Source organism: Centroberyx gerrardi, chromosome 11 (assembly GCF_048128805.1).
Source record: "Centroberyx gerrardi isolate f3 chromosome 11, fCenGer3.hap1.cur.20231027, whole genome shotgun sequence".
Lineage (NCBI taxonomy): Eukaryota > Metazoa > Chordata > Actinopteri > Beryciformes > Berycidae > Centroberyx > Centroberyx gerrardi.
Window position 1 is genome coordinate 13,422,057 of NC_136007.1, and position 21,606 is coordinate 13,443,662.

Sequence of the window (21,606 nt, forward strand, 5' to 3'; positions counted from 1 at the left end):
AAACAATTTAAGAGGATCAGGGTGACAATAGGGCAATACAGTATGTGTATCTTCAACTTTCAGTATATTTTAGTATCTTCAACCTGAAAGTGTTTTTTGGAGAATGCAATTACACTGCAGTGCCTAATTGAAATCCCGGGGTGTGTGTCCAGCCTAGGGTTAAGGTTAAATCTTTGGAAATGAGACTTGATGATGGACACACTGGACAGCTGTCACTTTAGACGGCCATGCAGCTTCCTCTTTGATAGATCCTTCATTTTTTTTTATAAATTGTGTCAGATTGAACGGTGTGTCAGCGAGGACTTGTCGTGCCATTGCCAGTGCCAGACAGGGATAAATAAGACAATGATGACTTACAACTGAGAACTCCTTTAGGGGTACAGGGTACAAACAATTGTGCCAAATTGAATGTATGTGTGTGTGTGTGTGTGTGTGTGTGTGTGTGTATGTGGAGACGGCAGGGGGCTAGTTAACAGGGAAAACATGACACACTGTCTGTTAGTAAATTGTCAGAAGACTTCAGTAAGTTCAAAGGAATGGAAATGTGTTTGTGAAAGCCCAGCTCCTGCGAGAGATGATGTGTCATTTTTAGCGTCCCAGAGGATTAAACACCGTCAGACAGTAGCTACTCTAATACCTGCAGCCAGGCAGCCGACATGCAGCCTGGCTCTCTCTGGAAAGACCTGACCTCGCTAAGGAAAATAGCAAAACAAGAGTTTTGATGTTCTGTATTTGCTTGTGTGTGTGCGTGCTTGCGCCTGCGTGTCTGTGTGTGTGTGTGTTTGTGTGTGTGTGTCTGTGTGTGTGTGTGTGTGTGTGTGTGTGTGTGTGTGTGTGCCTGCCCCACGCGCGCGAAGTTAACGCCAGGCCACAAATTCTGCATCAAAGGTAAATGGTGAGAAAAGCACTTGAAAAACTCCAAGTGTGACTGCTAGTGCTCTCTCTCTCTCTCTCTCTCTCTCGCCCCATTTTTCCTTCCCCCAGGTCAAAGTCAAGTTCAGTCTGTCGTTCTCCTTCCATCTATTTCTTCCATCCCCCTTCGCTTTCACCCTCTCTCTCTCTCTCTATTTCTCTCTCTCCCTCCCTCTCTCTCGCTTTCGCTGAAAAAAAAAAAAAAAAAAAAAAGGGCCCAGGGGTGTCTGCTAGATTTAGTACTTTATCAGATTAAACTCTACAGTACCTGTCTCCCCGAGTGTTGCTCTCCGCATGGCTGAACACTCAGACTCAAACTGAGTGTTGTCATCTCCTTGTACCCTGCCAAGGAGAGAGAGACACTCTCGCGCTCTCACAGTCGGGTGCATATGGACACAGCTGAGTTTGTAGAATTGTAGATTAGCTCACAGCGTTTTCTTGGAAGCCCGTTCCTTCATTTCAATATTGGGGCAGCCTTACTTTTTTCGGTCACACTCCCAAAGCACCGGAATCGCTGGTTCGTTCAGACTTTATGCGCTGCGGTTAAAAAAAAAATAAATAAAAAAAAAGTGGGGTTATTTTGCACCGTGGGTGGTAGGTTGCTTTGGGCGCAGAGCTGGAGGGATTTCATTTCACCTGTCGTCATTATCGGGTAACACACAACCCCTTGAAGTGGCTTTGTTTGGGACAGCTGAGAATGTCCTATAAACTGTATTTAAAGGCAGCGAAACACACAAATGACTGCTAACGCACACACACACACACACACACATAGTAATTATCACAATTTGGCTTTACACCTTCCCCAGTCCTCACACGCTGCCGAGTGATAAACCACAGGCTCTCAGACCCAGAGGGGGGGAGAGAGAGAGAGAGAGAGGGAGAGAGAGAGAGAGAGAGAGAGAGAGAGAGAGAGAGAGAGAGAGAGAGAGAGAGAGAGAGAGAGAGAGAGAGGATGCGGTTCTCACTCATCACTCATCGCTCAGCTCCCTGTCATCGTGTCAGGAAATTGTCCTCCCCAGGCGCAGTCAGGACATGTGTGAATGCAGACATGTATATTAGCGCTCATGCAGCCGTTTCCTCTCCCAGCACGCAGGAATGTATGCCAGACCGCTTACACACTGTTTACAGATCCGCCGTGATCCCCCTACCGCTGTTGAGACACGCATGGCCGTGTATACATTAACGTAATCATCGCCCAGAATACACACTTACTGGCCCGTGCAGTGTTTGCCGATGCATTTGGTGAGATTTGTTTTGTTTTTCCTTTTCATCCGCACAATCTATTTTTTCCTCCTATCCTTCCATTGTTTGCCAATTACATGCGCAAAAAAAACCATGAACTGTATTTGCATTGTAAACCAAAGCCACATCTGTTAGGTGAAGTGTGAGCGCGTGGGAGGATAAGGCACGAGAGAAAGACAGATGCAGGGGAGGAAAGGAGTCTTCAGATGGAGGAGAAGAGGTGGGGGGGGGGGGCGTTGATGTGTGTTTCTCGCTGGATATTGTTGCCTTGGGCTGTCGCTTAGTCTGTCAAGTTGAGAATTATAATATAACTGCAGCAAATTCTCCCAATCCCTTAGTTGTGTACACTACGCTTGGCTTTTGTTATCTGGCCCAGTTAAAGTATATAAATAAAATATGGAAGTTTATAAATCAGTAAAGCAATATTCAGGGAAAAAAAAAAAAAGAAATCTCTGGACTGCTGAAGTGTTTGATCATGACAAAAAAAAAAAAAAATGCTTACTATTTTTGGATTATATGCCACAATATAAGAAAGGGCCTGAGTGGAAGAGTGTGGCAGCTTAAAATGGAGACAGAAGAACTTTTATTCCTGTCAGTTGTTTGGAGTTGACGTGTGTGTGTGTGTGTGTGTGTGTGTGTGTGTGTGTGTGTGTAAGAGAGAGATGAAGCTGTCAAATACACATTGGACTGCCTCCACTTTGCTGCCTCAGGAAACAATGCCAGTTCAAACAAGCCTTTGAGCAGTCTAGGGGGCCTCTTTCTCTCTGACTCACTATCTCACTATACCAGATTCAGAGAGACACACACACACACAAACACACACACACACACACACATCCACAAACACACATAGAGGCCTTGTTTTTCAGACCTAACAGGATCTTTCCTTTTTTTTTTTTTTTTTTGTTGTTGAAAGTACTCAGTGAAGTTTCTGTCAGGGGAATGGTAACAATGAGGTGGAGGTGGGGGGTGAAAGGTCACGCTTCACTGTGGTTTACCTTCAGACCGGCGGGTCGAGGCTGTTTGACCCCTGCGTCCGCTTTCTGCCTTTACAAATGAATCATGTCAGACGACGGGCGGCTGCTGACAGGTCTAGGTTACCACAGGTGCACACACACACACACACACACACACACACACACACACACACACACACACACACACACAGGTGTTAGGTGACAAATGCTTAACAGGTGCACACATGCATATTGAGTATGTTATTCATCTTTGTTTCTTTGTTTCTGTCTTTCTGTCTTTCTTTCTGTCTATCTTTGTTTCTGTCTTGCTTTCTTTCTTTCTGTCTATCTTTGTTTCTGTCTTGCTTTCTTTCTTTCTGTCTCTTTGTTTCTGTCTTGCTTTCTTTCTTGCTTTCTGTCTGTCTTGCTTTCTTTCTTGCTTTCTCTCTGTCTTTCTTTCTGTCTTTCTTTCTGTTTTTTTGTCTGTCTTTCTTTCTGTCTTGACTTCTTTCTTGCTTTCTGTCTGTCTGTCTTTCTGTCTGTCTGTCTTTCTTTCTGTCTTTCTTTCTTTCTTTCTTTCTGTTTTTCTGTTTTTCTGTCTTTCTTTCTGTTTTTCTGTCTGTCTCTGTCTTTCTTTCTTCCTCTTCTTTCTCTCTTCGCTCCCCAGCTCCAGTGTTCTACTTTGGAGAAGTGGAGTACCACGTCGATGAGAGTGACGGACATGTGGAGGTCAAGGTGTGGAGGACGGGAACTGATCTGTCCAAAACCGCCACAGTCACCGTCCGCTCGCGCAAAGCCGAGCCCGTCTCCGCCGAGGGTAATTTCCCAGTCATATGATCAAGTGTGAATGAGGTTTCTGAATCACCGGCGTACGATTAGAAATTAACCTCGCTAATCATTTTTACAATCTTCTGCCTGCTGTGTCTCTTACTGCATGTCTCATCGACTCCTGTCACCATCTCTCTGTCTCCTCCCTCCAGCTGGTATCGACTACGTAGGAATCAGCCGTAACCTGGACTTCGCCCCGGGGGTCAGCATGCAGACGTTCAGGGTCACCGTCCTGGACGACCTGGGGCGACCGGAGCTGGAGGGGACAGAGGTGTTCGAGCTGGTCCTCCGCATGCCGGTGAACGGCATCCTGGGAGAACCTGGCAAGGCTACCGTCTTCATCAATGACTCCGTGTCTGACTGTAAGTGATGAGATAATATATACTGTAGGTGAATTTAACCGCACCTGCACCTGAAAAAGGGCTTAAGTTATCCAAAGTTAATGCAAGAACCGCCGAATTTTATGTACCTCCTAAAACCGCCACAACATAATTTTTACCTTGCGCAATTTAGAGACTATTTAATTGGAAAATAAAAAGGCTGTTGGGGAATTATTGGTCATTTCCAAAAGAAATTGAACAAAATCGATGAAATAACATTTTATATCCTCCATTTATTAAATGTATTAATGTTACCTCATTAGTTGTACTTGGTATAATTCAGAATTGTTGCAATTTGCTCATGAACAATGTAAAGTTAATGCATATAGGTCTAATGTAAGCACAAACACCTACAAACATATATAAATCACATTTCATGTTTTAATGATATCATTTGTAATGATTTAAGGCCTTAAAAAAGTATGAAAATGTTTTAAATACACCATGCAATGACAGGATTCTTTGCGCTGCATGTCGATTAGATTAATACAGAACAGGTTTAATAGTAAAGTATGCAAAACATGTTTTTTTCATTGTATCTGCTTCACTTAACACAATTGGACATCATGTACCTCAACAATTAATTTCCTGTTGTCATTTTTCTGACACTGTCCATTTATAGTTTTAGAACTTTAATTTGCTATGTTCAGTTGGAAATAGGCTTTTTTTGACAGCTTTGTTTCTTTATTTTGGCTTTTAAATCAGTCCTAATTTCAATCCAGGCAGCCTTCAAAAGGTCTTAAAGAGCCTTAACTTTGTCTTTCTCAAACCTGCCGATGCCCTGCTGTTATTTTTCCCTCAGTCATGATCCCTCCAGGCTTTAAGTATCATGTGTGATGGTTTTTCTGCCCCGCTGACTGACAGTGCCAAAGGTCCAGTTCCGTGACCCGGTGTACACCGGAGAGGAGAGTGACGGTCAGATCTCAGCCACAGTTTACCGCAGCGGAGACATCAGACACAAATCCACTGTGCGCTGTTACACCCGGCAGGGTTCGGCGCAGGTGGCCACCGACTTCGCCGAACGACCCAACACCGACGCCTCTATCATCACCTTCTTACCAGGTACTTTAAATCACACAAGTCTTAATAAACAGCTCCTCTAGGAATTTGCTGTTTTGTAATCACACCATTTTCGTTTTGCAAAATCAACAGTTCCCTGCGAATATCGCAAAGGCTTGCAAGTTTCCCACACATTTACTGCATTTGCTGTGACACACTAACAGTTCTTGTCACTCCTGGCACTTTTACAGCATATAAGCAAAAAGCTGCCATAAAACCCCGGAGGAACTGAATAAAAAAAAAGAAAAAGAATTATTATAACACTTCTTCTACCCTTTCTTCCACCTCAATTCCTTGACATCTGCCATCGCCGCCATGTTGCTGTGCGCTCTAGGCGAGGCTGAGAAGCCGTGCGTTCTGTCGCTGGTTGACGACACGCTGCACGAGGAAGGAGAGGAGCTGCGGTTGGTGCTGGGGAACCCAAAGAGCGACTCGCCGTTTGGCGCATCGGTGGGAGCTCTGAATGAGACCCTGGTGAAAATAACAGACACGGCTGACAGTAAGTGGAAAGAACAGAGCGAGATGAAGAGCGGGTGACAGAGGAAGAGAAGCGAGGGAGGGAAGTCAGAGGGAAGCAGTAAGGGCAGGGAGCAGTGGAAGGTAAAGCCACCTCAAGTCAGTTCACCAAGCTTTTTATTTGCAAAACCTGCCTTTATTGGCTGACATAAATCTGAGACATACATTCACAGTATACATCAGAGTGTCAAACTGATGTAAGTTATGTGAGGATAGGGTCTTAAAATATAGATTAATGATTTTCTGAAAGTATGACTTGTTTATAATGGTCATTGGTTGTCAAGTTCATAGTTTACCCACCTTTTTATTTTTCACTGCATCACCGATTTAGGGTCATTTTTCAAAGTTTTCATTTCATAACTGAACAATCCGTAACAGTCTCTCATGCTGCTTTCTCCCTCTGTACCTCAGAATCCATTATTCGTTTTGCGGAAACCAAGTTCAGCGTCAGTGAGCCCAAGGAGGCCGGAGCCGTCACCACGGTGAAGGTTCCCGTGGTGCGACTGGGAGACACGTCCAAGGTGTCGGTGGTGCGGGTTCACACCAAAGACGGGTCAGCCGTCTCAGGAGAGGACTACTACCCCGTGTCTCAAGGTGATCATTTGTTATTGTTTATCTGTCCTGTGCTCACTCTGTCGCCCGTAGACATCCATCTGTTTTTCTTCATGTGTGCGGCGGCCGATAGAAGAGTTAGAAGAGAAAGTTTCGAAAACTGCGAAACCAGTCTCCCTAAAGGAGTGTTTGCAAAATTTATGGAAATGGGCATAGGGATTTTTTTTCTTTTTTGGGAAGGGTCATTGATTTTTAATTTCTGCCCAGAAGTGGGAAAGGTAATTTCTGCAATAGTCCAGCGGAGGGTCATGTAATTTTTAATTGAATTTCAATATTCTTCATGCTTTGTCAGCAGGGTGAAATCCTCCTCTCCCCCACACTCCATCTTGTGAAGCTGTCTCGGCTTTAGAGTGCACCTCTCTCAGCTTAATCAAGGCTTGAAATATATATGAATATATTCACTCTATTCAAATTATACCTGCCCCTCCGCTGTTCAAATAGTGCAAATTTCCCACTTGGTTTTGAATCATGCAGCATTGAATTTCTCATTTTGCACAATATTTTCTCTGTGCAGCCCATTTCTAATGCACAACTATATTACTTACTCGCAGGAGGATAGACCACCTTTGGCACTATGCAAAGAGAAACCTGGGATGCTTTTTAGCTAAGTGGTGTATTCCTTTGAAGTAATAAAACATGAATTGGGCTAACCTGTTCTACAATTCAATTCCGAGGAAACTAAATCTAGCAAGAAAGTGAGAGCGAAGCCTGGCCTTGTTATTCAGCCTCGTTTATTGTTTTCTTTGTTTACAAAGTAGTAGGCAATTTATTTGTCTGGAGCTATAACATTTTGTCCTGGATCAACAAATGAGAGTCATTGCTTTTTTTGACGTTTTTTTTTTTTTTTTTTTTTTTTAAAACCTACAGGGATTGCTCAGAAAAGTTTCTCAGTATCTTTTTCCACAAAACCCAAAATTCCACCATATGCAACACACTATTAACACAAGAAATCACCAAGCATGTTTCTGCCAATGTGTGTGTGTGTGTGTGTGTGTGTGCGTGTGTGTGTCCAGACATTGAGTTCAAACAGGGGGAGAAGGAACATGTGGTGGAGGTGGAGGTGCTGTTTGATGGAGTCAGAGAGATGAGGGAAGCCTTTACTCTCCACCTGAAGCCTGATGAAAACATGGTGGCTGAAACTCAGGTCAGGAATACGCTCGCACCTAACTATCACACAACCATCCCAGGAAATAATATGAACTGACAGTTTTGAAATTTCAGCTTGATAACAAAGTGAACAGATAACCCATATTTATCCAGGTCAGTCCCATCGAGATCAAGAATCTCTTTTGCGAGGGCGACCTGGCCCACAGAACAGCAGCACTTTACTGTAGCTGCAGACAAAAACCCGATGAAAACATTTCACGATAAATAATAGATCATCTCAGAAACAAAAGTGAGAGGAGGGATAGCAGCAGAGTGAGAGAGAGGTACAAGAGAGAGGGTGAGAAAAAGAGAGAAGCCATGAATCATGACAAGCAGGAGATTTTCATCAACATGATCACATCCATTTCAGCAGAGAGTTCTATGATTTGTTTACTAATCATCTTTTTGATATTAATTCATGGCTTGTGTGCAGATTCCACAACAACGGTGTGTCAGTAGTTCTACAAAACATCATCTTTTAAATCAATCCTAAAAACATACTTTTATTAGAGAGCTTACCTTTAATCCTGCTCTGATTTTAGCCAAGTTGCCTCATTTATTATTGAATTTTTAATTTCCTATAAGATTTTGTGTTAGTTATTGTCATTTGTTTGTCCTTTATTTTATTTGTCATTTGTCTTTTTATCTCTTTGCTATGCTTATTTTATCAGTACCTTTCAGTTTTTGGTTTTTTTTTTCTTGTTCCTTATTGTGAAGCACTTTGTAACTTAGATATAGGGGTGCTCAGCTATGGAACAGTTATATTCAAATTGCATTTCAGTCTACTTCTCTCAAGAATTTCAAATATAGGCTTAGGACCTGTCTAATGAACCAAACTTAACTATCCGAACTGATCATTTCTGACTATCTATCTTTGACTATCTTTCTCTCTCTCTTTTGTAAGGAGTTGTCTGAACACAAGTGTGCTTCAGTACGCGCGCGCTCACACTCACATGCACACGCACACGCCCACGCCCACAAATACACACACACTCACACATACGCCAAAGCACCCACACCCTCATTACATTATTTTTATGATTTTATGTCTTTGCTTGTTTTATCCTGCCTACTTTATGTTTGCTTTTTGATCTAATGGTTGCTTGTTTGCTTATTTTTGTTGGATTACATGACTTTTGTATTTACTTATAATGCGTATTGAGGTGGGATTCCTTCTATAAGCCTCTAGGGGTTTTCTAAATCTCACCTGCACAATTTGCTTCTTCTCTTTTGTTGTTGTGTTTTTGCTGCTTTGTTTTATTGTGCAAAATAAATAAATAAAAAAAAAAAAAATAAAAAAATAAAACTTGAAATTAACTATAAATAAAGTTTATTATTATTCTAACATCAATCTGTCTTCACCCTCTTTGGCCGGAACAGGTAACTAAGGTGATTGTGTACATCGAGGAGACCAACAGCATGGCTGATGTCACCTTCCCCTCCCTGCCTCATGTGGTGTCGCTGCTCCACTACGACGATGTGGCCCGGACACCGGGCAACCTGCACCCGCCGGCTGGCTACCCCGTCATCTGTGTCACGGTGAGTCAATCTGATCCCCGAGGACGGATATGAATGACAAGGGGCTGAGACCCAAGAAAAAAACACAATGGTGGGGTACACACTAGTTTTAGATTACCTGTGAACCAAATCTGGTATATTTTTTGTATATAGTGTATTTTGTGTTTTCTTTGGTCTGTCGCCAGATCATAAAATGTTAAGAAGTACTGACTTTGTAATGCTGATAGGCATTAAAGGATAATACCAGTGTTTTTGTGCCAATCGTCTATGTTGCCCGTCTCCTTTACATTATTCCTGATGGCGTCTGCACACAGCCAAGGCTCATTTTCCTGCCTTCAGAAGATGCCATTTCAGTTCATTGTAGCTGAGTTGAGTGTTTCCACATCAGCTCTTGCATTCAGAGAGCTCTAATTGGGCCAGAGAATATGTCAGGCTCTTTGATTGGGCCGTGCATGTCTCAGTGTAAACACAGGATGTAGACAAAGCTTTTCACCAATCACTGAGATCCTTTGTGATTACATTACGCTCTGCTTACTGTCAATCACCTGACACCCACAGGGCGGAATGTTAGTCTTTGCCAGGAAATAATCCCTAAGAAACATGCCGCCTTACAAACTCTATTTTCACATCTATGTCAGAAGTAAATAAGTAAAGTAAAATAAATTCGAAATGACAGCAGTATTCTTCTTTTAAGAGGAACTGGCAGCATCGCTAGTAAGGTATTTGGACTTCGCAAGTTTCTAGATGGCCTGAGTTGATGAATAAAATAGAATAGAATAGAATAGAATAGAATAGTTCACTCCACAAAAATAGCAACATACTGGGAACTGTCACCATGACGGAGCACAATACGCAGGCTGTCGGCTCTTTCTGTAATGAGCCAGCAAGAGCTAATCAGAACTAATCATCCTGTGGGAGCGGAGGAGACATCGTTATCCCCCAGGACCCGTACCTTCCCGCGGACGAAGTTAAACTGTCCTTGTGCGGACAGCCGATCTGTCCTTAGAAGACACATTACGCAGTTTAGTAGGCCAGAGTCCTCGTGCTATTATACACAGGAGAATAGCTTCCACTCTCGAATCAAGGCTCAGTAAGATACTTAAATGGATTTTCGTGATGTGTTAAGTCCTTTGCTTCTCGGGTGACTGCTGTGTGTGACTAGGATTCTGTGTGTGTGTGTGTGTGTGTGTGTGTGTTTAAATGTGGATCGGTGTCTCTGCTTTGCGGTCAGTTCAGTAGACGCTTCCCTGTGGAACTGAAATTAAGTCGTCCTGTCAGAAATGAGGTGTTGAGTGCTGCAGAAAGGCACCGGGAGATGCGGTGTCAACAGGTTTACAGGGATATCCATAGAAATGCTCACAGCTTACCTCTCTCTCTCTCTCTCTCGCTCTCTCTCTCTCTCTATCTCTCACTCTCTCTCTGTCTCTCTCATTCTCTACTGTTTTTTTAAACCAATTTAAGAGGGTGACAAATGTAAAATACTGAAACATTTGAATTTCCTTGGCAACAAGCATTTACTCTTCTGTATTCTGTACCTCCTGTGTCTCTCTCCCTTCCTTCCTCCTGTATCTTTCCCATCTCTCCTCTCCTCTCCTCTCCCCACCCACCAACTCCCTCTGTATTCCTTCTCAACCCGCAGGCTTGCAACTCCAAATACCCCGACTACGACAAGACGGGCTCTATCTGCGTCAGTGAGCACATCAACGACACCCTGACCCGCTACCGCTGGCTCATCAGCGCCCCGGCCGGCCCCGACGGCGTCACCAGTCCCATGAGGGAGGCGGACTTTGACACCTTCTTCACGTCCTCCAAGATGATCACGTTGGACTCTGTCTACTTCCAGGCGGGCTCCAGGGTCCAGTGTGCTGCCAGGGCCGTCAACTCTAATGGAGATGAGGGTTTGGAGCTCAGCAGTCCCATCGTCACCGTAAGCCAGGAGGAAGGTGAGGAGAGAGGGATGAATGTCCGTCTCAATGTCTCGCGTTCCTGCCAATTTTCTACAAGAGGAATATAATGGGAATTCTGCTCTGTGCTGCAGTGAGAATCGGCTTTGCTTTATTCACCAAGCATCATAAATGTACAGAAGTAGTGCTTTCGAATGTACAATATAATGGGGGAACATACAGCATCTTGACACAGTGTGTGACAGCTGTATAAAAGTCACATCTTCAAGACCACATTAAAGGAAAAATCCACCCTAAAACACTTTTAACGCTGTTAAAAACAGCTATTGATGATGTTCCATGCATTTCTGGTCCCATTTTTTTCGTTTGATGGTGTATTTTTCTTATTGCCGCGGGTAACAAGTCAGACATAGACAACGTGACATCATGATGAGATATTTCCAGCGCAGCTACAATGGAGTATAACAGCGGAAACGTTTTCAACTATCTAAAACATCAATGCTAAACGTCAAGTTTTGGTGTCAGAACCTCAGAATCAAAGAGCGAGGGCTTCTTATAGACTCACCATTTTGCAACGACGTTCAGCAATCATACAGGGAGAAATCAATCATAGAAGAGGAAGAGATACCAATTTCTCTACTGACAGTATAGCATTAATAGACATGCACTTTGAGTAAGGGGCACGACTCCCACTCTTTTTTTCTCGAATGGAAAAACTCGCTCTCTTGCTGTCACTGTGCTATCTCTATCGCTATTGCTCTCTCCACCTACATGTACTGAATGCAACACATTCAGTCATGTTCTCTAGGGGTTGTCAAAAGGCATTCTGGGAAATGTAGGAAATCACTAACTGAAGTAGAAGTAGATGAGGCAGGTTTAGGGAACAGTGTATATAACAGCGTAAGAGTGGATTTTTCCATAAATGATGAAACTGAGACTCAGCCGGAGCAAACTTTCCACAGCGTCGATTTCCAGTCTGTCCCCTGTCCAATACTTGTCTCTTCTTCTTCTCCCCTATCATCTAAAGGTATGTGCCAGCCACGTAAGATGGGGACAGTTGGCGCCGAGCCGTTCTCCGCCAAGCTGCGCTACACCGGAGCAGATGACCCGAAACACCCCAACCTCATCAAACTTACTGTCACCATGCCTCACATGGACGGTGGGTAGGAGCTGGAGGCAGGACTCCAACCGCAGATGAAGTGAAGTGTAATGTAGTGTGTGTAATATTCACGTCTCGGGATCCTCAGGAGCGTGACAGCCAGAATATAGATCATGCTGTGTTGTATCGAACCTCGCAGAAGAAACCCTCCAGCACACAAGCTACTTAACATTCCCTCCTTGATTTTTAATCAGTTTCCTTCTGCCTCGTCTCCTCCCGGTTTCCTTCCTCTCCCTCGCCTCTTTTCTGTTGCTCTCCTTCACTTCTTTTCACCACTTTTCCCCTCTCCTCTCACCTATTGCTCTCCTCTAAAGTTTAATTGAAGTGGCAAAATGATTGAAGTAATAATTTTGACTGGTAGGTAAAACAAAGATATACCATAGACTGTAAAAAAAAAGATGGACGTAGTGAGTGTGACGTCACCCACAGGTTTCTGAAGGGCCGTTTTGAAGCCTAAAGATTGGGTTTACGATTGCCGCCATGTTGACTAGGAAAACAACCCCTTTTTATATCCTTTATATCCCGTTAATGACACAGTTATTTTGAAAATTGCCATAAGGACACAGATTAGAATAAGTGAAATTAGATACTGAGTCCATAACCTCTTGTCAAAAAAATGTATTGACTTATTTTGAGTATATTTTGAGTGAGAAGTTGGGTTGTTGTCCCACTGACTTGCATGGAGTTGGGCTGGGTTTGGAGTCTTTTTGGAGCCAGCCCCTAGAGGACATTAGAGGAATTATCGCCTTCCTTATTCAAAATTCACCCAAGGTTTTGGCTGCTTGAGATACACGCAGTCGGACATCACACCATCCCTCTCTGTCTTGCAGGCATGCTTCCAGTGATCTCCACCCGCCCTCTCATGAACTTTGAACTGACCCTCAGTCCCGACGGAACCCGCGTCGGCAACCACCGCTGCTCCAACCTGCTGGACTACAGCGAGGTCACCACAGGTCACGGCTTCATCACTGCTGCGACGCGCAGCCCCGAGAGCGTGGGCGACACCGCGCCCTACCAGTACAGCAGCGCTCTGCGGGGGAACAGCACACTGCGCTTCTACAGGAACCTCAACCTGGAAGCCTGTCTGTGGGAGTTCACCAGCTACTACGACATGTCGGAGCTTCTCACTGACTGTGGAGGCACCATAGGGACTGACGGACAGGTGTGTGTGTGTGTGTGTGTGTGTGTGTGTGTGCATTTGTCCACAACGTATAAATTCCAATCTGGAGTTTGTATGTACATCTGTTTGCCTCTTAGCCTTTGTGTGTGTTTGCGTCTGTGTGTTCAGTCAGTTTACCGCCTCCTGACTGACAGGGTCACACAGACAGAACGGCACCGTCTCTGTTTGCCTGCATTTCATGTCTTATTCTCTGCGTCTTTGTGTGTGTGTGTTTACCTGCTCTGTATCCCAGCATGTCACTGACAACTTCTATTGTTTTTATAAACACACTTGCACGCACGCACACCCACCAACCCACACACACAGGAGGGCCACCTGTCAATCACTCCCCACTATCACTCACCACATGGTGCATTAAAGCGATTCGATTCAGTGGAAACTTGTGGAAGTAGAATCACTTTAGTTGGAGTTGTATTACTTGAGTACGCAGGCAGCTGTGAAGGTTATAGTAGTAGAAATCTTAGCTGCCCATTAGCTCTCTTTTCCTCAGTTTCTCCTTTACTTGCGGGTTTGACAGTGATTTAAGGAGTTGCAGCTCACTAGAGAAGTCATCATCGCTGTAAGATGTTAGCGTTATGGTCGGCTGTCATCAGTATCTTAACAAACCTCCAGAAGCTGTGTATGGTTGTTGCATCATTGTAGTGAATGTTGCAATTGCTGTTTGTGTTGGATGCCAAACAAAGCAGCAGTATTCTCCTGGTTCTTGTTGTTATTGTGGATTAGGAGACAGACCCCTTGCTCCCCTGCTCCTGTCCTGCTGCTCTTTTGTGTTCCCCCAGCCTTTGATCTGGGAGCTTCTTGTTGCTGATCAGACTGCTGAGTGTGTGTGTGTGTGTGTGAGAGAGAGAGAGAGAGAGAGAGAGAGAGAGAGAGAGAGAGAGAGAGAGAGAGAGAGATTTATTTATTTATTTATTTATTTATTTATCATTTATTTATGTATTTATTTTTGTTATTTAATACTTTTATTGATGATTAATCTCTTGTTACATGCTTTGGCAATATTGTTTGTTTGTGAACTGTCATGCCAATAAAGCACCTTGAATTGAATTGAATTGAATTGAGAGAAAGTGTGGGAGAGAGAGAGAGAGAGAGAGAGAGAGAGAGAAAGTGTGGGAGAGAGAGAGAGAGAGAGAGAAATTAATTTCCTTATCCTCAGTCACAGCGAAAACCAGTGGCATGCATAGTTAAAGATGACTCCAGTTGTCCATTCTTGTCAAGACCTCAGGTCCACTTCATTAAGGGAGATCACTGTCACCAGCACTACTATGGTGGTATTTTTTTCCAAGGAGTACAAAAAAAAAAAAAAACAGTCGCAACCTTGCAGCTCCACCAGGGTGCATGAATCAAAGAGAAGTGAAAAAATTAAAGAATTCAGCCACCTTTGGAGAACAAAAGACAAAGCTTTAATTTAAAAAACCAATGCATTTTGGCTGTAATAACCTTGATGAGTGTTACGTTACAGCCAAAAGGTGTTAGTTTTTCATTGAAGCTCTGTATTTTGTTCTGCAAGAGCAGCTGAGAATTATTTCCCTTCTCTTAGGAGTACAAAACATGCACTTTTAAATTGAAAAAATCTGATTCACAGGAAAGACATTCAGGACCACGATATGTCAAGACAATTGATAATACCCATTCCTACTTTGAATCTCAATGTGCAATCTTTTATTCCGTTTCAGATGGCATGCATTTATTTTAGGAGGTTACGTTAATAAAATAGTGGCACTGTAAAAGCCTAGAGCTACATGGTTTGTCTCTCCAGTTAACCATCTTCAAATATTTCTAACATGGATCCTGATACAGTGGTTTCACTACTTACCCTTCTGAGACTTACTGCGGTGGATTAGGTGGCATACCCGATCGAATGACATTTGAGCCTTCTCACAGTACATTATTTCAACTATTTTTACAGTGAATACTTCTAATGTAATGGTATGTTCTGTTTAAATGTTGGTATAAAAATAAGATTGGGTGGCCCAATGTTGAAAATAATTCTAGTCAAGTGCTGAAAATAAGGTCTGGACGGCCAAATGTTGTCTGAAGGATGGTTGATCAATAGTGAATGTCAGAGAAGAGAGAGCAATAAAGGGATTAGGACTCTGATTCATTTATTTTACCAAAATTGTCCTCTGCCAAATTGCTTTTCTTGGTTTCTCTTGCCAGCTAAAGATAATGTCCTGCCCAGTATTCAGTTTGATAATTGACTTTGAAAATTGACACATTTTTTCAGCTTCAGGTCAAACAAAGATATTGTAGTGGATTTTAATCAGTTTCTATGACAAAGTCTGGCTTTGTCAAACTTGTGTGGGCACTTAGTCACTCGAGTCACTCAAGTCTCTCAAGATTGTTGAAGTAATGTGGATTAACAGAGACACCTAGTGGATGCTCCACTAGGTGCACTTATATGGAAATACACCCATTGTACCCCTTAGGGTACATGTTGCATGGGTTTCAAATAAAATAGAATATTTCCCACAAAAAGTGTTGGGTAGAACTGCAACTGTTTGTTTTAGCTTACAAAAATAAACTGTAGGATGTAAATAACTGTAAATAAAATGTAGGATATTTTTCAAAACGTGTATTGTAATCTTTGTCAGGATTATAGCTATATGTGCTTCATTAATGATCAATATGATAATTAAATAACTAAAGATAGTTTTCAGAATTTGAAAGAACAGAGACCCACATGGCTTCCCACTCTGATTCCCTGCATGCAGCACAAGAGGGCTTTTGTGTATCTTTAGACAGGGTTGAGTAGGCGTGAAAGGAATCCAAGCACCTTGTGGAGGAGAACAATGTGCTCATCTGTTAGATCTTCTCAGAACTCATTACAATTGTTTGAGCGACCGACAGACACCGTGAATCAAACAGAATAATGCAGCTCTTTTGTCATACATGCTGAGGATTTCTCGTTTTTGGTGGTTACCTTCAACCATGTACGGTATATCGAGTGAATAAAATGACGGCGTACGGGAAACGCAATGAATTTAATTCTTAGAGAGCATTATCAACCGGAGAAGTCAGAACGTTTTTTGATTCAACAATGACTGCATACTTTGATTGTTCCCTAAGGCGCCTATTTGACTTTTTGCAAATCTCAACTCCTCAAGTTCAAGTTTGTTTAATTATATATCCCTTTATCACATGCATGTCTCAAAGGACTTTACAGAGAATGAGCCTAACTAACAACAACCATAGAACACAATGATATAGGACGAACATCAGGAAGAGCACAAGACACACAAAAGCAGATTTTAGCAAGACATAACAGCCTACCTATTCTGCATAGCCTAACCTACCCAGAACCACCAGCCTTAGACCCTCAATGCATACAAGGAAAAACAAGAAAAAACTTAACTTAACCTATTACTCATTTAAACATCCTAACAGGTGCTGAACCTGGTCCAGTCCTACGTGACCCTGCGCGTTCCTCTTCATGTGTCCTATGTGTTCCACTCCCCCGTGGGCACCGGTGGCTGGCAGCACTTTGACTTGCAGTCGGAGCTGCGCCTCACCTTTGTATACGACACAGCCATTCTCTGGAGGGACGGCATCGGCAGCCCCCCGCAGGCCGAGCTGCAGGGTGAGGCACAAAGAGAGGGAGAATATTACGTGTGTCTGGACTGAATGTCAAAAGAGCATGTACCGCCTGGAACAGCTTTCTCAGAACCCAGTGTGTGTGTGTTTTTTTTTTCCAGGTGCATTGTACCCGACCAGCATGCGTATCAATGAGCAGGGACGTTTGGTCGTGAACTTCCGCACCAAGGCCCGTTTCAGGGGTCTGTTTGTGGAGTCTCATTCAGGAGGCAGGATCAAGAGGGCTGGTGAGACCGACAGATCACTGACACCGTATCAGTTTTACTCTTCCTCAATAACATCAACATGGCTAAAGATGAGACAGTGATTGGGTTTACAGTTTTTTACGATCGCTAGCAAGCGTTTTTCAATACTTATAATACTTTTTCTAAACTCTTCACACACCAACTCACCTACAACACACAGTTGGCAAAACAGTTAATTTTATGCTCAAAATCACATATTGTAAACTAAACACCAACACTAATTTTCTAAATGCAAGAATACTTTGTCAAAATACACTAACTCTACCAAAACACTGCAAACATGTCTCAAAATCAAATAATTCTTTCAAAACTCTAGCACATGTTTTCTTCCAACAGGAACATTTAGTCAATCATAGCACAATGACATACAAAATACTAACAGTAGATGGTATTACATTACTTTACATGTGTCAGTTCTACCCTTATACAATAGACAGTATATTGATAGTCAATTGTTTTTCGCACTGCAGTTTCTTTTGAAGTCACTCTACATTTTTCTTTTGTTGAGTGTAGTAAATGTACGCATTTTTTCTTCTTTTTTGCAAACATTCTATATCAAAAGTGAATGACTCATCTTTACTTTATAGAATGTACAGTATATGAAAAAGGAATAAGTCACAGAATTGCTGCAGTAAAGGCTTTACAGTATTTGCAATAGGAAATTACTTCAAGAGATCAACAAAAATCTGCAATATAGCTGCTGGTTACAGTTGTGTAAAAATAAAATATACAAAAAGAGAAAGGCACAGAAGAAAAAAAAAAAAATACACAGTCCTTTTCTAATCTACCCGGTCTTCTGCATTTGGCCACATGTTCTCGTCCACATCACTCCTTATATTTTCTCTGGCTATGCACCTTGGGAAGTATCTTTTGGCGTGCCTTATCCACCCCTGGCAGTGTTCAGCTGTGATTGGTCTATTTGCATAACTTCAATCAGCTGTTTCTTACGTAATAGCAATAAAAAAAATATAGGACATATATTTGTGTTTCAATATACAATGTGAACTGCTGTTCACTTCAATTTTAGCCTATAAGTTAGGTTTAGAACATGAGGTTATCTGTTCTGACATACAGTGTGAAAGCATTTGTAAATTTGGCAGTAAAAATCCATAGTTTTGGTCTTGGGTGAGCTTGTGTGTAAAAGAAATTCAAGAGTTTTTAAAATGTGTTCACTGAATGCATTTTGTGTCAAAGGAACAAGAAATGTGTTAATGGTATGGCCCGCAACAGACCGATGTTGTGCTAACTGTGTTAAGAGTTATGAAAATGTGACTACAGAACTGATAAAAGGTTGCTAGCAATCGTAAAAAACTGTAATAGGTATCACCATTTGACTCTGATGAGCTCCTCCTCTCCACCGTCCTTTACCCAGCGACCTCCATGTCGTCCATGGTGATGTGCGCGGACCACCCCGGCCTAACCTTTAACCTCAGCTTGGTGAGGAGCGAGCCCACCTACAACCAGCCCGTTCAGCAGTGGACCTTCACCTCTGACTTTGCCGTGAGTACAACTGCATGAAATTAGTCTGCCCCCTGGTGCACAACCTGAAACATCCACAATGTGAACCTGTGTGCCCGAGCAGGTGGAAGGATACAGATACAGTCTGACACTTAATTAATTTTCCCCACCGCTGCCCTCTGCTCTGTACAGGTGAGAGACTACTCTGGCACCTACACAGTGAAGCTGATCCCCTGTACCACGGCCCAGAATATGGAATACACCGTCCCACCTGTCTGCCACCCCAGAGAACCAATCACCTTCGACCTGGACATCCGATTCCAGCAAGTACGTCTCCATCCAGAATCATTGATCTTTAGATCCAAAAGTGGAGAGTGTCTTCAGTCTAGGACGATAATGTCAAGATTCTTGTTCATCATTTCTCTCTTTCTCTCTCGCTTCATCACACTCTCTCCTCCTATCTCCGTCCATCTCTCTCTTCTCTAGGTGAGTGACCCAGTGGCGGTGGAATTCAGTCTGAACACTCAGATGTTCCTGCTGTCCAAGAGGAGCTTGTGGCTGTCCGATGGCTCCATGGGTTTCGGTCAGGAGAGTGACGCAGCCTTCTCTGAGGGTAAACACTCTTACAAGTCTGAAATTCAGTTGCAGTGGTTTATTTAATCTTCTATCCTCCTTGGATTTATAATGGTGACTCATGGTGTAGGTTTTAGGAATAATATATCCCTTCCCCTCTATCCCAGGTGATACGATCTACGGTCGAGTCATGGTGGATCCTGTGCAGAACCTGGGAGACTCTTTCTTCTGTAATATTGAGAAGGTGTACCTCTGCACTGGCGCTGATGGTTATGTACCCAAGTACAACCCTACCAAGTTTGAGTTTGGCTGCCTGGCTGACTCCCCTTCACTGCTCTATAGGTTCAAGATTATTGTAAGTATATTTGCGATTTTAATGTTGCAATTGTAGTATGCAGAACAATGCAAAATAACACATTACAAGCAACATAAAGATCAGTTCCTTACTACCTTTTTTCCCCCTGTTTTCCCCACTAATCAATCCAACACACCTCACCAGGACAAGGCTCAGCCAGAGACTCAGGCCCGTGTGTTTGGGGACGTTGGTTTTAATGCTTTTCTGGCAGTCGATGATCCCTCAGCCATGTCTCTGGTCAGACAGCCAGGGTCAGACGGCTTCAGACTGGACTCTACAGCAATGTTCCAGGTATGCTACATCTCGCTGTACCTGTTTCTTAGAATTATGCATTCATTTTGGGCACTTAACTGACTCTGTTTGTGTTAAATTATGTGCCAAGTTTCAGCCCTTTTGTCTTTTGTGTTATATCTTCCTTATGATTATGAGCAGAAAATGTATTTCCACATCAATTTAAATTGAACAGAATCCTAAGAATCCTAATTCTTTTGTGTTTTCCTCAGGTGGCTGCTGGTCGCGAGTGGTACATTCACACCATTTACACAGTCCGCTCCAAAGGGAACGCCAACAGAGGCATTGGAAAGCGCAGCCTGGAGTACCACTCCTTGGTTTCCACAAGCAACGATCTCGCCTTGACCCCATCAAACGGCAAAAGTCATCGCTCCAGAAGGTCGGCTGGCAGTGAAGTCCCAGAGGTCGCCGAGGATATTGGCGCCGACAACAACCGCGGTACCAATATCATGCACATCGCCTTGGACCGCACCAAGCGGCGGGCGGCGGGGGTGGACGAAGTGTACGCGGGTGGGGTGCAGCCCAGTGAGCTGAACGCAGAGGAGGGAGAGGAGGGCCTGGTGACTGTGGTGGGGGCGCTGGTGGGGATGCTGCTGACCGTCCTCATCATCGTCACCCTCATACTGGTGCTGAGATCCAGACAGAAGGGAGAGAAGGAGGGAGGGCGGGAGGGGATGAGGGAGGTGGTGAAAGGGTCGATCAGCACGGAGCCCATGTTGGTGGTGAGGATGCAGGACTGCCACAACAGCTCAGAGGTCTGAGCGATGGACGCATGGATGGACAGATGGACAACGGGATAGAGTATGTGGGGCTTTTATAAAGTTTTTGGATTTTTTTTTAACTGGTATTAAATTACTTTCATAACACCAAAAATCTGAGGTTGATAGTCTGTGGGTGGGTTGTTGTGTGTGTGTCCGTTGGTGGGGTGAGCAAGGGAGTGGGGGTTGAATTTCTACTGAAACCATTAAACACCCTGATCACTGCAACACAAACACAGTACTGGTGTCCCGCATCCTGTCTTCACTCAGCATTCCAGTTTGTGCTGCTCATAGCGTGGTATTTCACCTCTCTCTTACCGTTTTTTCATGGCCGGCTTTATGGTGTTAAAGTGCCTCAAGCAGCTATATCCCTTGAGGACAGTCCCAAATGCTGAGAGCACTTTTCTCATAAAGCTGGTGTCACACAGGCCAAGTCAGAGATTTAGCGGTGCACCCTGGGTAAAGCGGGCTCGATGATATCAATGTTCACACTTAAAGGAATAGTTCACCCCACAATGAAAATTCAGTTGTTATCTACTCACCGCTATGTTAGTCGAAACTCCATTGAGGTCAGGCTTTCTTTGTGTTTACTAATCAGCCAAACACTTCACTCACTCACTGTGTCTGTGGTTCTTTACATTGTTTACAGCGTGATGAGGAATGTCTTCTTAAGAGATCCCAGATTTATTGAGAATTTCTGTTGCTGCTGGCTTGAGTTCAAACTGTTTTTCTAATATTATTTGTATTTTTGTATTTACTCCATCATGTGTTTACAGCTCATCACTGCTTCTGCTACCACCCAGTTTACTGCTGTCTGTCCATGTGATATTGTTATTGTTATTATTGTCATATTTATTCAAAATACAATGGGTATCATGATTTTTTTTTTTTAATTAACACTGGATAGGTTATGTGTG

At 43.2% G+C, this 21,606-nt stretch overlaps 1 protein-coding gene across 3 annotated transcripts in view; it reads left to right on the forward strand.

Annotated features, from left to right (window-relative positions):
- Positions 1 to 20,692, forward strand: part of frem2a (FRAS1 related extracellular matrix 2a) — a 58,291-nt gene extending 37,599 nt beyond the window's left edge. The window contains exons 7-24 of one of the 3 annotated variants that reach the window (XM_071899318.2): positions 3,781 to 3,930; positions 4,094 to 4,303; positions 5,186 to 5,383; positions 5,715 to 5,879; positions 6,308 to 6,490; positions 7,522 to 7,652; positions 9,035 to 9,193; positions 10,812 to 11,115; positions 12,104 to 12,235; positions 13,066 to 13,397; positions 16,803 to 16,995; positions 17,111 to 17,236; positions 18,627 to 18,754; positions 18,905 to 19,039; positions 19,199 to 19,325; positions 19,453 to 19,640; positions 19,785 to 19,931; positions 20,144 to 20,692. In XM_071899318.2, the coding sequence (XP_071755419.2) occupies positions 3,781 to 3,930; positions 4,094 to 4,303; positions 5,186 to 5,383; positions 5,715 to 5,879; positions 6,308 to 6,490; positions 7,522 to 7,652; positions 9,035 to 9,193; positions 10,812 to 11,115; positions 12,104 to 12,235; positions 13,066 to 13,397; positions 16,803 to 16,995; positions 17,111 to 17,236; positions 18,627 to 18,754; positions 18,905 to 19,039; positions 19,199 to 19,325; positions 19,453 to 19,640; positions 19,785 to 19,931; positions 20,144 to 20,692 (3,557 nt within the window). Of the gene's footprint in view, positions 1 to 3,780; positions 3,931 to 4,093; positions 4,304 to 5,185; positions 5,384 to 5,714; positions 5,880 to 6,307; positions 6,491 to 7,521; positions 7,653 to 9,034; positions 9,194 to 10,811; positions 11,116 to 12,103; positions 12,236 to 13,065; positions 13,398 to 16,802; positions 16,996 to 17,110; positions 17,237 to 18,620; positions 18,755 to 18,904; positions 19,040 to 19,198; positions 19,326 to 19,452; positions 19,641 to 19,784; positions 19,932 to 20,143 lie in introns of all 3 variants that reach the window. The other 2 variants (XM_071899319.2, XM_071899320.2) reach the window with 2 other exon arrangements.
- The last annotated feature ends 914 nt before the right edge of the window (positions 20,693 to 21,606 follow it).